We start from the raw sequence: 15,911 nt of genomic DNA, 5'->3' as shown, positions 1-15,911 counted from the left end.
AACTGGATCTCTCAATTAGAGTGCCCACACTTGCTTTTCTCAGGCCAGGTGCATTTCTTACCTGGTAGGTCAGTTCTCCCAGACAGTGCTCGCAGAGACAAGAGATGGAATCTAACAGTTCCTTAATGCCTAGTCCCTAAGCTCACATGGCCTTTCTTCCTCAGCATTTTATTAGTCAAAATAGTTTGTCCAGACCAAAGGGAGGGATATAGGTCACAACTGTGATAACAGGAGTATCATGTGCAGGACCTTTAATCTAACTCTGTAAAACTTTACCTCGATTCTAGAGTAATGGGAGTAGTACCTAGTTATGAAGCTGACCTGTAGAGACTATAAAAAGATGATCATGCCGTGAGTTCTCTGAGATATGTAATTTAAGGTATTTCAAGAATGAAGGGTCATTTTGAGTATCCATAACTGCATGTCTACAGATCCATGGAGTGAGTTTAAAATGAGGAAGAAAGTTGGTAATGGCAGGACTCGACTGAAGCAAAATAATCAACGAAGTTCAGCCCACAAGGAAGGGAGAAGACCCGTCACTGTCAGCTCCTTTTTACCAGAATCAGCCTGGGGCATGAGACACACATTTTCAAAGCTATTTTCTGCCTCTCATCTCCTGGATGATATTCATGACCCAACGCAGCCTTAGAACCAGATGTTGACTCTTTGGGACTCATGAAACCTCTTTATGAATTACCCATACAGAGGTTTCATGAGTCTGACTTTGTTAGGTCCCTCAATTTTAGAAATAAAGTACTTTCAAAGTTGCTCATACTAAGATGTCAATTGTTTTTAACATTTTATCTTTCTGTCCTTTCCCAGAACTCTATTTCAAATATTTGCAGTTATTGCATTCAAAACAATGTATTTACACATTATTTATTGAGTGCTTAATATATATCAGACATTTTTCTAGGCACCGAGATTACACTGTTGAACAAAACAGATCATATTACTGCTTATATAACAACATGGAAAGTTTATTCATATGTCAAATTTTTCTAAGGACTACGTTACTTATTACTTAGGATAACTTTTAAAAAGTTCACTTTTACAGGCATAAAAGTTTAGATGGACATGAGAATATAAACAAACAATGTGCCATGAGACAACCCTAATTTATCTGTGATCTTATATTATCAAAGAGCTTCACATATCTTTATATTACAATGTGTATGAGAAAGTGCAGAGTCTCCACTTTTTAAGGACAATGAAGATTACATTGTGTGAATGCCTGGAAAATCTAAATTATTGTCCTTATTTTAAAGTTAGCTGATTAGGAAGAAGTTTAATTCCATCTGTAATCTTAATTTCTCTTTACTATGTAACATGACATATTCACTGGTTTGGGGAATTAAGATGTGAGTATATTTGGGGTCATTATGCTGCCTACCACAAGTGTGCCTGGAGGAACTGTGGGTTCTATTTCTGCCCCAAAGTGAGATTCCTCTATGGGCAGTGTTTGCTAGGTATCCCCACCGGGGTGGCTGGAATGTCCTCCTAGCTGCTCTGCATGGTGAGGATAGTCTAACCAGCCTTCCTTCCTCCCCAAGGTCTTTAAGAGCTGTCGCATCGGCAGTTTTCTGAGATCTTCTTCAGCCTGCTCTTGCTTCCTCTATCTTTCACAGGTGTTACCTCCTATAAATCTCTTGTACTTTTAAGTCCACAGTGGTGTCTGCTTCATGAAAGACCCAAGCTGGCATGAGTCTTGAAAAGATTTCAGACCAAGATGAAACAATGTGTTTCTAGTCTAAAGGAGGATGTTAGTTCTTGGCTTAGACAAATTCATTAATTTATAAGGACTGACATTAAAAATTGTCACATTAGAAACGTGATGAGATAATTTTGTTTGCACTAAAATATTTGTAAAAAACTATTAGCCTCGGTGAAGTTAAGCATTAATAAGCAACTGGTAGATTGTATTGAATAATGAACAATCATCTTTTCTTGATACACAATGGGATAAAAAATAAATCTCCTGTCTCTAAAGTAAATCACCCTTAGTACTAAAGGCAATAAGTTAGCTATGTTACATATCCTTGTAGATGACTGGACCTGACAAATCTGTACTGACCTTTTCACCTATGGTTAAGGAGGCTCAAGAATTAGTAATTCAAACATCTATACTAATAAAAGCATAATATTGCTAATTAGACCAGACGTCCTTCTGAACGTCCTTCCAGACAACCTTCCATACAAAGTCAGGGCTGCGAGGGAAGCCCAGGTCCCCGGTGCCAGAGGGAAGCCAGTGCCAGGAGCCAGGGGAAGGAAGGCCTACTCTTGCACAAATTAAAAAAAGAATACATTTGACCTTTATGTACCACTTAAAATAACTACCACCACACCTGCATATTTCAAGACATTCTCTGATGGTATCTGAGTGTAACTGCAGTGATTTTGGTGAACAACCATATTTCTGCTTTCTCTGATTAACTAGCTGGCCATTTATGGTAAAGCGGTACCCTGTTAAAATAAAATGCATGACCATCTGGGAGCTGAGAGGTGAAGAAATATGAGCACTATGTGTGCACTAAAGGGCACTTTATTCCCTGGTTACACGGTGCTTTTCTTTTCAAGTATGTCAAAGTCTGAATGTCGGTAATGGTCAGGGCCAGGAAGTTATAGGAGCCTTTACAAAGAGCAGCTATTTGAGGAAAATAGACTCCCAATCAATTCAATTGATGAAGTCTTTTTATTTTGGACCATAAAGAGGTCTGTGGTTCAAATTCATCCATTCTGAGGAGCACTGAAAAAAAGCTATTTTCATCACACTATTTTCTTCTAGACACTTCACACCAGAACTGTGACCTTGTCAAAACTGTAACAACTACACTATAAACTATGAAAAGAATCTACTGTTGGCAGTAAAATTGAAGTTATTCTCTGGTTAAAATAAAGCAGAACAAAAGGTCTGTATACAAAATTATGTACTTTTATGTTAATTGTTGAAAAGGTACTGATATAACTAGTTTCACCAATACTTTATAATTACTGCTAGTAAAGATAAACTGCTTATGTGTGGTTAGAATTTTATAGTGTACAAAAATTTTTTTTAATCAATTAGCTAGCTTAATGTTCACAACAACTTTTTAGAAACATATTCCAGTACTATTTTTAAAATTTTATCAGTGGTTTATCCATTTATTAATTTTATTAACTGTGCCTCAGTTTATTAATGGTGCCTCAGTTCTTATCTATATAGAGTACATCCCAACTGAATCACCATGAGAATTAAATAAGTTAGAACTGTGGCTGGCACAAAGTAATTAATAAATATTTTACTGTTACTTATAAAGATAAGAGGTGAAAATAATTAGAAGAAATTTTTTTTTTAATTCAAGGAGCTCAGTAGAGGTGTATTAATCCAAAAATATTTTATAACTTAGTTAAGAACTTAAAGACAAATATTTCTAAAGAGCATAAATTAAGCTGTAGCTAAAGAAATTGCCCATTTTTTTCCTAGGGACTTTTTTTCCATTTTTAAAAGTGGTAATTAAGAGTTTTTTATGATTAAACTATTAAAGGTAATAGAAAAAACTCTCAGATCATAGCTAAAAAGTGATTTACTAAGTAGTTGTTTACACTTTTAAACATAAGCTTCACATATATTAGCGTAAGTCAGATAAAATTCTCCTTTTCTCTAAGTGTTCAACAATTCAACTCCCAAATAAATACTTTTTATTACATATAAAACCCAAAATGCCAAAATATTGCAATTATTCCTTAAAAGAATAAATTATTTACTGAGTTACATGGCTTTGATTGAGAATGATTAATTTGTCTTTCTATGCACTTCTCTTCACAATCTGTGAAGCTTCACAGAAGTATAAAACTATCTTCATTTGTTCAAATATATTTAATGCTGATGGCATGCATTTTCATGTCTTGTCTTTGATGATAATTTTCCATGTTAGCATAAATTAAGATCCCTGTTATCTCCAAAAAGACTAATTAAGTTGAATAATATTTTTTACAATGTAGCAAAACTGAAGATAGCAAAGTGCATAAAAGTGTTTACTTGGGAACCAAGTTAACTATTAAGAAATTACTCTGGGTTTGTGCTACAAATTCCTAAAAAAAAAAAAAAAAAAAAAAAAAAAAAAAATGATCCCGTGGTTTCAGTCCTATTCTTTCCCCACACCCATCCCCTCATGATATGCAAGGCCTTCTTCCTCAATCGTTTCCTGCAGCCCATCCTTTCCTCTGAAGTCAGCACAGCTGCAGCACTTCATTCACATACCAAGTTCACTTTGATGTGAGATTCCCTTTAATTTGTATTCTCTGTATTGCCTTTATAGCCGTCGGGATGGAATGAAACATATGGGTTAAGAGTTCCCTTTCTGGTATCAGAAAGATATTAATTTGAACAAAACAAAAATTATGTAGTAAGATTAAAACAAGAATATCACTAATGACATAAAAATAGTCTATAACTATAAAAAAATTAAAGAAAAAATAATACATAAAAACTCAAAAAGTCAAAGTGGAAGGGGGGAAAATGGCTATAATCTAAGGCAGTCCCACCCACCTGCTCCCAACACTTGGACTTCAAAGACCAGCTGAAAAAAGCTGATTGGAAATATTTCTAGCATGAAGTGTGGAGAGGACAGGATAGGCACAGAGTGGGTGAGCCTAGAGGCACAACTGCACACCTCGCTGGAAGCACAGTTCCTGCCTCTGAGAGCGTGGGGTCTCAGCCACACACAGGGATCCCCAAACCAGAGTAACAGACAAGGGAAGGGAGCCCACGTTGCACCAGACATTGACACTGAGAATCAATCAATGGTAATTCAGTCCACGGGGGGAATTCAGATGGCCTAATCCCAAGCAAAAAGCCAGTGCTGGGTTCAAAGACCAGCCTGCGAAGTTCGCAAGGATTGGTGTCTGCAGGAAGGGGCACTCAGCACAACTCTGGAAGGGCAGAGGGGTCTGAGCAGACCACCCAACAGTGAATCTGAGGGGTTGATTGATTATTCTCTAAAAGAACTTTGGGCAGAGAGCAGGATGGGGGCCAGTCTGATTGTCCTGGGAAAGAGGCATGATCCTCTCCTCCACCTTGTGGAAAGGCTATGGGCTACGAAAATGCAGGAAGCAGTTGGGCCTGGTGGTGCCAGGACATCTGACCAGGTGGGAGCCTGAGTGGAAGCCCAGACCAATAAGAGCCAGTCCTGCTGAAAGATTAGGCAGCCACGCAGGGCGGGTTTTTTTGTTTGTTTGTTTTACTTGTTTTGTTTAAATATCTGACTACTACATGTGGGGACTAGGGGATGCCAGTGACCCAGGCAGAGCTGAGACATTGTTAGGAAACACCCCGCCTGCCCCTCCGAACAAGCTATGAGCACCACGCCCAACCCAAACGAGTTGAAACCATCCTGACCAGGACCAGATACCCTGCAGACCTCAGTTTTGGGGGGAATGGAAGCAGCCAAGAACAAATATATTCAAGGGGATAGCCCAAAGCAGACCCAGCCTCTTGGCTAAGGAGCCCCCCTCACCACCCCTACTGGAATACTTGGGGACCCACCATGTAGGGCTTCAGCCAGGCTGCCCAAGGTCAGACAGACACAGCTACTCGCATGGGCCTGCACCAAAGAATAGCCCGGGAGGCCCTGGACCCACACACCAAGGGGCCAGATCTAACAGCATCGAAGTAAAATCCAGTGAGTTCCACAAATAGCAGACCCAAAGGGTAATGTTTTTGTTACTGTTTCTTTTTTATTTTCCTTTTTTTGGTTTGGGTTAGATTTTCTTTCTCTCTCTGCTCTCTTTTTTTCCTGTATTTTCTAATTCCTAACTTTTATTTTAGTCTAAATTTTTTTCATTCCCTTCTCTTTGTGTTTTTTTTTATTTCTAATTCAAATTTTTTCCTTTTCCCATTTTTCTTTTTCCTTTCTATTTTATTTTAGAGTATGATTTTTAAAAATTATTATTTCATTCATTCTTTTATTTTATTTTTATGTTTACTTATTTCTAGTCCCTTCAGTCTTTGCTTTCATATTTTATTTATCTTAGTTTCTTCTTTTTTTTCCTCTAATTCTTCTAGTCTTGTGTATTCTAGTATTCTTGTGTGTATGTGTGTGTGTCAGTTTTTGTTTGTTTGATTTTTAATCTTTGGGTTGAGGCTGTTATTTTTATTATTTCTGGCCTTTTGCTGTTTCTCTTTGTATGTATGTTTTTACATTTGCTATTTTTTTCCTTTGTGTTTTTATTTGATCTGGTTTTATCTTTTTTTGTTCTGTCAGCACAGGTATAACAGTTGGCATATGTGGTCAGGATTGAGACTCACAGTCAACTGAGGGCTGAGCTCATCCAAAAATGGAACGATAGCAATAAGGACCCCAATTTAAAACCCATTACCCACACAAGGGTCATTCCTAGATCACCCAGCTCAGAATATCAAGGAGAGTACACCACTAAGTCCCACAGGAAGGCCATTCCACCAAGACTGGAAGACATACCAGTCTTCTCCAACACACAGAAACAAACACAAAGAAACAGAAAAAAAGGCAAACAAAGAAACTGACCCCCACATGAAAGAACGGGTGGAATCTACAGAAAAAGAGCTAAATGAAATGGAGACAAGCAATTTGTCAGATATAGAGTTCAAAGTAATGGTTATGAGAATGCTCAAATAACTTAAATATAACTATAAGGAACTTAGTGCAAATACATCGGACAAAATAGACTTCAAAATGAAGGCCTCACAAAAGACAATGAAGGTCACATTACCTAATACTGAATGGATCTATACAGCAAGAGAATATAACTCTGGTAAACACCCAATATATATGCACCCAATATAGAAGCACTCAAATATAAAATAATTTCTGGAAGACTTTAAGGGAGAAACTGTCAACAATGCAGTCATAGTAGGGGCCTTCAAGAGCTAGATCTTCTAGACCAAAAATTAAGAAGGAAACAGTGATCCTAAATGACACACTAGGTCAGATGGAATTAATTGACATTTACAAAATATTTCACCCCAAGTCTATAGAATATACATTCTTCTCTAGTTCTCATAGGTCATTCACAAAGATAGACCCCATATTAGGAGAAAACTAAGTCTCTACAAATTCAAGAAGACTGAAATTATATCAAGCATTTTCTCAGGTCACCATGGCATGAAACTAAAAATCAACTACAATAAAAACACCAAAAAAATTAAATCACATGGAGGCTAAATAGCATGTTATTGAACAATAAACAGGTTACCAGTGTTACTGATTCGATCAAGGAAGAAATAAAAAAGCTTCCTGACAAAATAGAAATGAACGAAACAAATGAAATGAATGAAACAAATGAACACACAGCAACCCAAAATCTATGGACACAGCAAAAACAGTTCTGAGAGGGAAGTTCATAGCCCCATAGGCCTACCTCAAGAAACAAGAAAAATTGCTGATAAATTATCTGACCTTACAACTTAAAAAACTAGAAAGAGTACAAGAAAAGCCCAGAGTAAGTAGAAGGAAGGAAGTAATAAAGATTAGAGCAGAAATAAATGACACAGAGACTAAAAAAGCAATATAAAAGATCAATGAAACCAGGAGCTGGTTCTTTAAAAGATAAACAAGATTGATGAACCTGTAGCCAGACTTATCAAAAAACAAAGAGAGGGGACCCAAATAAATAAAATCAAAACAAAAGTGGTGAAGTAACAACTGACACCACAGAAATACAAAGGATTGTAAGAAAATACTATAAACAAACCATAGGCCAAAAAGCTGGACAACCTAGATGACATGGACAAATTCCTTAAAAAATACCAGCTTCCAAAACTGAATAGACACTTCTCCAAAGAGGACATACAAATAGCCAAGAGACAAAATGCAAAGTCACTAATTATCAGAGAGATGCAAATTAAAATGACAATGCAGGACCACGTCACACCTGCCACAATGGCTATCATTAACAACAAGTGCCAGCGAGGATGTGGAAAAGAAGCAACCCTAATATACTGTTGGTGGGAATGCAAACTGGTAAAACCACAATGTAAAACAGTGTGGCATTTCCTCAAAAAATTAAAAATGGAACTGCCATTTGACCCAGTGATTTCACTTAGGAATATATCCTAAGCAGCCTGAAACACCAATTGGAAAGAATATCTGCACCCCTATGTTCATAGCAGCACTATTTATAATAGCTAAGATCTGCAAACAGTCCAAGTGCCCATCCTATATAATAAAAGGCTAATATGTAAATCAACTGAATGGTGGGAACGACTGGTGGCATGCCGGGTCACTATGATGCACACTGACCATCAAGGGCAGACGCTCAACTAAGGAGCTGCCCCCCGCCTGCAGGCTCCAGGTTAGCCAAGATGGGTGTCAGCAGGGGCCCCCTGATTGCCCCGCTGGTCACCCTGCAGAGGGAGGTGACTGGTGGTGGCGGCAGGGGATAGGGCCCGTGAGCAGGCGGCGCCAGGCCCGCCAAGGTGGGTGTCAGTTGGGGCACCCTGATTGCCCCACTGGTCACCCCACAGATTGGCCTTGATCACTGGCCAGACCTAGGGACCCCACCCATATACAAATTTCATGAGCAGGGCCTCTAGTAAGTAGATAATTGGATAAAAAACCTGTGGTACATTTACACAATGTAATACTATGCAGCTGTAAAAAAAGAAGGCTCTATTATCCTTTGAGACAACATGGAGGGACCTGAAGATGATTATGCTAAGAAAAATAATCCAGTCCGAGAAAGACAAATGTCCCATGAACTCACATGTGCAACCTAATGAACAAAATAAACTGACAGACAAAATAGATCCAGGGACATGAAAGCATGCAACAGACTGACAAATCTCTGAGGTAAAAGGGCAGGGGGGTGAAGTGGGTGGGAACAGAGTAACCAAAGAACTTATATGCATATATACATAACCCATGGATACAGACAATAGGGTAATGAAGGCCTGGGGAGGGGGCAGGAGCGGGGAGGAGAGGATTAATGAGGGGAAGAAAGGGGACATCTGTAATACTTTCAACAATAAAGACAATTTTTTAAAAAAAGAAAAAGAAAGCCCTGGCTGGTTTGGCTCACTGGATAGAGCGTCGGCCTGGGGACTGGAGGGTCCCGGGTTTGATTCTAGCCAAGGGCATGTACCTTGGTTGCGGGCATATCCCCAGTGGGAGGTGTGCAGAAGGCAGCTGATCGATGCTTTTCTCTCATCCTCATCGATTTTTCTAACTCTCTATCCCTCTCCCTTCCCCTCTGTAAAAAATCAATAAAATATATTTTAAAAAAAAGAAAAAGAAAAAGAAAGAGAACACAGACAGGAAACATCAGGAAGAAGTTATATCTATTTTCAGAATGGGAAATTAGTAAACTTAATAGGTGAAGAATGGACTGAAATTTACAAAGTGATGCAAAGCAAAGGACTGAATCCAAGAATACTCTATCCAGCAAGGCTATCATTCAAACTTGAAGGGGAAATAAGAAGCTTCACAGACAAAAAAAGGCTAAGGGAGTTTGTCACCACCAAGCCAGCAATGCAAGGAATGCTAAAGGGACTGGTATAAGAAATAAAAAGCTCAGAAAGAAAACAGCCACACAAAAAAAGAAATGGCTACAAACAAGTACCTTTCAATAATAACTTTAAACGTAAACGGACTAAATGCTCCAAACAAAAGACATCGAGTGGCTGAATGGATAAAAAAACATGACCCATACATCTGCTGTCTACAAGAAACCCACCTCATTAGAAGGGACTCACACAGACTGAAAGTGAAAGGATGGAAAAATATCTTTCAGGCAAATGGAAAGGAAAAGAAAGCTGGGGTAGCAATACTTATATCGGACAAAATAGACCTCAAAGTGAAGGCCATAACAAGAGATAAGGAAGGCCACTTCATAATACTAAAGGGATCAATACAACAAGAAGATATAACCCTGGTAAACATATATGCACCCAATGTAGGAGCACCCAAATTCATAAAAAAACTCCTGGAAGATATCAAAGGAGAGATCGACAACAATACAATCATAGTAGGAGACTTTAATACACCATTGACAGCACTGGATAAGCCCTCTAAACAAACAATCAGCAAAGATACAGCAATCCTAAATGACTCACTAGATCAGATGGACTTAATAGACATCTTCAGAACACTTCACCCCAAAGCCAGGGAATACACATTCTACTCAAATGCTCATAAGACATATTCAAAAATAGACCATATATTGGGTCACAAGCAAAGTATCCCCAAATTCAAGAAGATTGAAATCATAAAAAGTGTCTTCGCAGACCACGATGGCATAATATTAGAAATAAACTACAATAAAAACAACCCAAAATACTCAAACACCTGGAAGCTGAATAGCATGTTATTAAATATTGATTGGGTTACCAATGAGATCAAAGAAGAAATTAAAAACATCCTGGAAACTAATGACAATGAAAACACAACAATCCAAAACCTATGGGACACAATGAAAGCAGTTCTGAGAGGGAAGTTTATAGCTCTACAGGCCTATCTCAAAAAACAAGAAAAAATGGTAGTAAATCATCTAACTCTACAACTCAAAGAATTAGAAAGAGAGCAACAAGAAAACCCCAGAGTGAGCAGAAGGAAGGAGATAATAAAGATTAGAGCAGAAATAAATGACATAGAGACCAAAAAAACAATACAGAAAATCAATGAAACCAAGAGCTGGTTCTTTGAAAGGATAAACAAGATTGACAAACCTCTAGCCAGACTCACCAAGAAGCAGAGAGAGAGGACCCAAATAAATAAAATCAGAAACGATAGAGGCGAAATAACAACAGACCCCACAGAAATACAAATGATTCTTAAAAAATACTATGGACAGCTCTACTCCAACAAACTAGACAACATGGAGGAAATGGACAAATTCCTAGAAAAATACAACATTCCAAAACTCAATCAGGAAGAATCTAAAAATCTCAACAGGCCAATAACTATGGAAGAAATTGAAGCAGTCATCAAAAAGCTTCCATCAAACAAAAGCCCAGGACCAGACGGCTTCACAGGGGAGTTTTACCAAACATTCAAGGAAGAACTAAAACCTATCCTCCTCAGACTACTACAAAAAATTCAAGAGGAAGGAACACTTCCAAGCTCATTCTATGAAGCCAGCATCACCCTAATACCAAAACCAGGTAAAGACAACACAATGAAAGAGAATTACAGGCCAATATCCCTCATGAACATAAATGCCAAAATCCTCAACAAAATCTTAGCAAATCGGATCCAGCAGTACATCAGAAAGATCATACACCATGACCAAGTAGGATTTATCCCAGGGATGCAAGGATGGTACAATATCCGCAAATCAATAAACGTGATACATCACATAAACAAATTGAAAGAAAAAAACCACATGGTCATATCAATTGATGCAGAAAAAGCATTTGACAAAATTCAACACCCATTTTTGATAAAAACTCTCAGCAAGGTGGGAGTAGAAGGATCATACCTCAACATAATAAAAGCCATATATGACAGGCCCACAGCCAGCATCATACTCAACGGACAAAAACTAACACCATTTCCCCTAAGAACAGGAACAAGACAGGGATGCCCCCTCTCACCACTCCTGTTCAACATAGTCCTGGAAGTGTTAGCCATTGCAATTCGGCAAGAAGAAGAAATAAAAGGCATCCAAATTGGAAAAGAGGAAGTAAAACTGTCCTTATTTGCAGACGACATGATATTATACATACAAAACCCTAGAGATTCCATCAAAAAGCTATTAGACTTAATACATGAATTTGGCAATGTAGCAGGATACAAAATTAACCCCAAGAAATCTGAGGCATTTCTATACACCAATAGTGAACTTTCAGAAAGAGAGATTATAAAAACAATCCCGTTTACCATTGCACCAAAAAAATTAAGCTACCTAGGAATAAACTTAACTAAAGAGGTAAAAGACCTCTACTCAGAAAACTACAGGACGTTGAAAAAAGACATAGAGGAAGACATAAACAGATGGAAGAACATACCGTGTTCATGGATTGGTAGAATCAACATCATTAAAATGTCCATACTACCCAAAGCAATCTATAAATTCAACGCACTTCCCATTAAAATACCAACGGCATACTTCAGAGATCTAGAACGAATTTTCCAAAAATTCATCTGGAATAAAAAAAGACCCTGAATAGCTGCAGCAATCCTGAAAAAGAACAAAGTAGGTGGGATCTCAATACCAGATATCAAGTTGTATTACAAAGCCACTGTTCTCAAAACTGCCTGGTACTGGCACAAGAATAGGCATATAGATCAATGGAATAGAATAGAGAGCCCAGAAATCGGCCCGAACCAATATGCTCAATTAATATTTGACAAAGGAGGCAAGAACATACAATGGAGCCAAGATAGTCTCTTCAATAAATGGTGTTGGGAAAATTGGACAGATATATGCAAGAAAATGAAACTAGACCACCAACTTACACCATACACAAAAATTAACTCAAAATGGATAAAGGACTTAAATGTACGACAGGAAATCATAAAAATTCTAGAAGAATCCAAAGGCAACAAAATCTCAGACATATGCTGAAGCAATTTCTTCACTGATACAGCTCCTAGGGCACTTGAAACTAAAGAAAAAATGAACAAATGGGACTACATCAAAATAAAAAGCTTCTGCACAGCAAAAGAAACCATCAACAAAACAACGAGAAAACCCACTGTGTGGGAAAACATATTTGCCAATGACATATCTGATAAGGGCCTAATCTCCAAAATTTATAGGGAACTCATACAACTTAACAAAAGGAAGATAAACAATCCAATCAAAAAATGGGCAAAGGACCTAAATAGACACCTTTCAAAAGAGGACATTCAGAAAGCCAAGAGACATATGAAAACATGCTCAAAGTCACTAATCATCCGAGAGATGCAAATCAAAACAGCAATGAGGTACCATCTCACACAGGTCAGACTGGCTATCATCAACAAATCAACAAACGACAAGTGCTGGAGAGGATGTGGAGAAAAAGGAACACTTGTGCACTGCTGGTGGGAATGCAGACTGGTGCAGCCACTATGGAAGACAGTATGGAGCTTCCTTAAAAAACTGAAAATGGAACTCCCATTTGACCCTGTGATCCCACTTCTAGGAATATATCCCAAGAAACCAGAAACACCAATCAGAAAGGATATATGCACCCCTATGTTCATAGCAGCACAATTCACCATAGCTAAGATCTGGAAACAGCCTAAGTGCCCATCAGTAGATGAATGGATTAGAAAACTGTGGTACATCTACACGATGGAATACTATGCTGCTCTAAAAAGGAAGGAACTCTTATCATTTGCAACGTCATGGATAGAACTGGAGAGCATTATGCTAAGTGAAATAAGTCAGTCAATAAAGGAAAAATACCACATGATCTCACTCATTCATGGACAATAGAGACCATTATAAACTTTTGAACAATAATAGATACAGAGGCAGAGCTGCCTCAAACAGATTGTCAAACTGCAGCGGGAAGCCCGGGGAGGGTTGGGGGGCAGGAGGTAGGGGGGTAAGAGATCAACTAAAGGACTTGTATGCATGCATATAAGCATAACCAATGGACATAAGACACTGGGGGATAGGGGAGGCTAGGGGACTGTCTAGGGCGGGGGGATAAAATGGATACATATGTAATACCCTTTGTAATACTTTAAGCAATAAAAAATAATAATAATAAAATTAAAAAAAAAATAGGTGAAGAGAAGGTAATCTAATGCCAGAAAGGATGCTGGAGCAATGTTGTGAAATGGAGATTGTATGGCTGAGAATAGCTTGTCTGAATGCAGTACCAGATGGACAACGGATGAGAAGACACGAACTTCTAAATTAACAGATATGAGATTTTCAAGTGCCTTGTTATTCATGCTGAGATTCTGGGATCAGAATCTAAAAGAAATCAGAAGCCAGGATAAAGAATTAAGCCTGTATTTGGATGGCACATAAAGCAACATACAAATGTGCATCGGAAAATTTAAAATGTGGACATTTTAATGCGCAAATAAGCAAAACGCTTTGAGGACAGAACAAAAAAAAAATACCTCTATAATATTTGTAAAATACCACCACCTCCTAGCAGTAATGAAATCTATTACTACATCATGTCATATTTATTAGTTCAGTAAATATATGATGGTGATCATGATTACTGGGGTTGTCAGAGTATGCAAGGATAAAATATTTTTAAGGAAGAAAATCTCTGCCAATACCAGTACTTAAGCTTTACAATAACTAAAAGAATGTAATGTAATTGAGAAAATGCTAAAGTAATTACTTTGTACACTGTATTTACCTTTGCTATATTTTATTTGTATATATCCTCTAATGCCATCCTTATTTAGGCCCTCATTTGATTCATCCTGGACTATTTCAAAAATAATTTAAAATAGTTTCTCTTTTTCCTTTACAGCCATGATTTTTAAAAACAGTTAATTAATATCGTTTACTTAGAAGGAAGCATGTTAGCCACATGACCCTCTGCTCCCAAGTGCTCCTTGTTGACTTCTCGAAATAATGAAGATCCTGGAGAAGCATTTTTAATTCCAATTCTTCTTTTCATTCTTACTAGAAGTTGGGGACAGCCTCGTTTAAAATGAGGATTATGAAAGAGCTGTAACTAAAACCAAAAGAAAAAGTTATTTTAGTGTAAAACCAAGATATGAGAATGTAACAAGCCTAGTCCATAAAATGCAATTTCAGTTTTATCACACAAAGTTAATGTCATCAAGTTATACATGTACACTGGTAAAATATTTCAAAGTTTACTTATTATTTCAGTAACTGAGTACCACTCCAAGTGGTTTCAGGGCCTTTATTTAAATAGAGTTCATTGAGAAGTTTAAAAGTTACAATCAAAATTTCTTACAATCCTGAATGTTTATGTCCAAACTCTATTAGATTTATAAAAAAAAAACATTTTAACAGTTTTAGTATAATTTTAAAAATCTTATTTTAGCTTACGTATATTAACATATTGGTGTACAAATAAAATCTTACATATATATTCCCTATATAAATTGTAACTGAAAATTTCTGAGTACCTTGTTTAAAACAGAGACTTCTTTCTCTTCTGCCAGAAAGTCAGCTAGAGAAGCAGATCTTTGAAAATTCTGTCTCATCTTACTAAATCCATAAAGGTTAAGCTGGCGAAGTAAACTTTTCATACTATCAGTTTTAAATATTCTGAAAGGGGCCTTTCTTTCCAAAACTTCTTTCTTAAAGAGGTCTTCATTAATCACTACAGAAGTTCCATTCTCATCCCACCAAATAGACTTAAATTGATCACTCTCAACTATTTTCCACAGTTTTCTGGGAAAGGTCATAGAATGAAAATCATAATCTTCATCTGGTTTGGAGGCACAAAATGAGTAACGCCGTCTTTTTATTAAGGTTTCTTCACACAAAGCCTGAAAGGCAATTTCTTCAATCAATTCCAAGTCCCCAGGGTATGTGTGATCACACAATGCAGATCTAGTGGAGGTTTCTGAATCATTTGATGCATCTTTAAGAGAAACAATTTGAATTTCTGAAGACACATGGGCCATCTCAAACTTTCCTTCACCTGCCTTGCACATCTGCATAATTTTGAACACTGCAGCTTCAAAGGCTGTCTTGGCAGGCCTAACAAGTGAACTGCTCACACCATCACAATGGTCCTCAACCTGAGTTGCTGTGACATCACAAAATGACTGGTCTCCTAGCAATTAAATGTAACATTCAGCCAAGGTTGCCTTCTCACTCTATACATTTTATTCAATTAAAATTAAATATAGGCCAGTTATTTATGCAGGAACTAAAAAAAATGAGAACAGCAAAATCTCTTTGCTATGGAATCTTTTAATAAGTAAATCATGTATACACTAATCTATTTGGTTCCTGAAATAAAAGTAATTTCTTCCATTCTACGTACAAATGCTTACTAAATCGATGGC

General features: G+C 37.4%; 1 protein-coding gene across 1 annotated transcript; it reads right to left on the bottom strand.

Moving 5' to 3' along the window:
• Positions 1 to 14,422: 14,422 nt before the first annotated feature.
• Positions 14,423 to 15,524, bottom strand: LOC132241907 (heat shock transcription factor, Y-linked-like). Its single transcript, XM_059710862.1, has 2 exons — positions 15,021 to 15,524; positions 14,423 to 14,596 (listed from the first exon to the last, which is right to left on the bottom strand). Exons 1-2 carry the CDS (start codon positions 15,522 to 15,524, stop codon positions 14,423 to 14,425), a joined length of 678 nt encoding a protein of 225 aa, XP_059566845.1.
• Positions 15,525 to 15,911: the final 387 nt, after the last annotated feature.

The sequence above is a fragment of the Myotis daubentonii genome, chromosome 9 (assembly GCF_963259705.1).
Source record: "Myotis daubentonii chromosome 9, mMyoDau2.1, whole genome shotgun sequence".
Taxonomy (NCBI): Eukaryota; Metazoa; Chordata; class Mammalia; order Chiroptera; family Vespertilionidae; genus Myotis; species Myotis daubentonii.
Note: the sequence above shows the minus strand (reverse complement) of the source record. Positions and strands in the feature narration are given on the sequence as shown.

Bases quoted from the DNA above. Each gene is read 5' to 3' on its own strand.
- LOC132241907 (XM_059710862.1), bottom strand. From the start codon at position 15,524: ATGGCCCATGTGTCTTCAGAAATTCAAATTGTTTCTCTTAAAGATGCA. The intron at 14,597-15,020 runs GTACTCAGAAAT...TTTTGGTTTTAG, and splicing joins AAGTCTCTGTTTTAAACAAG to TTACAGCTCTTTCATAATCC.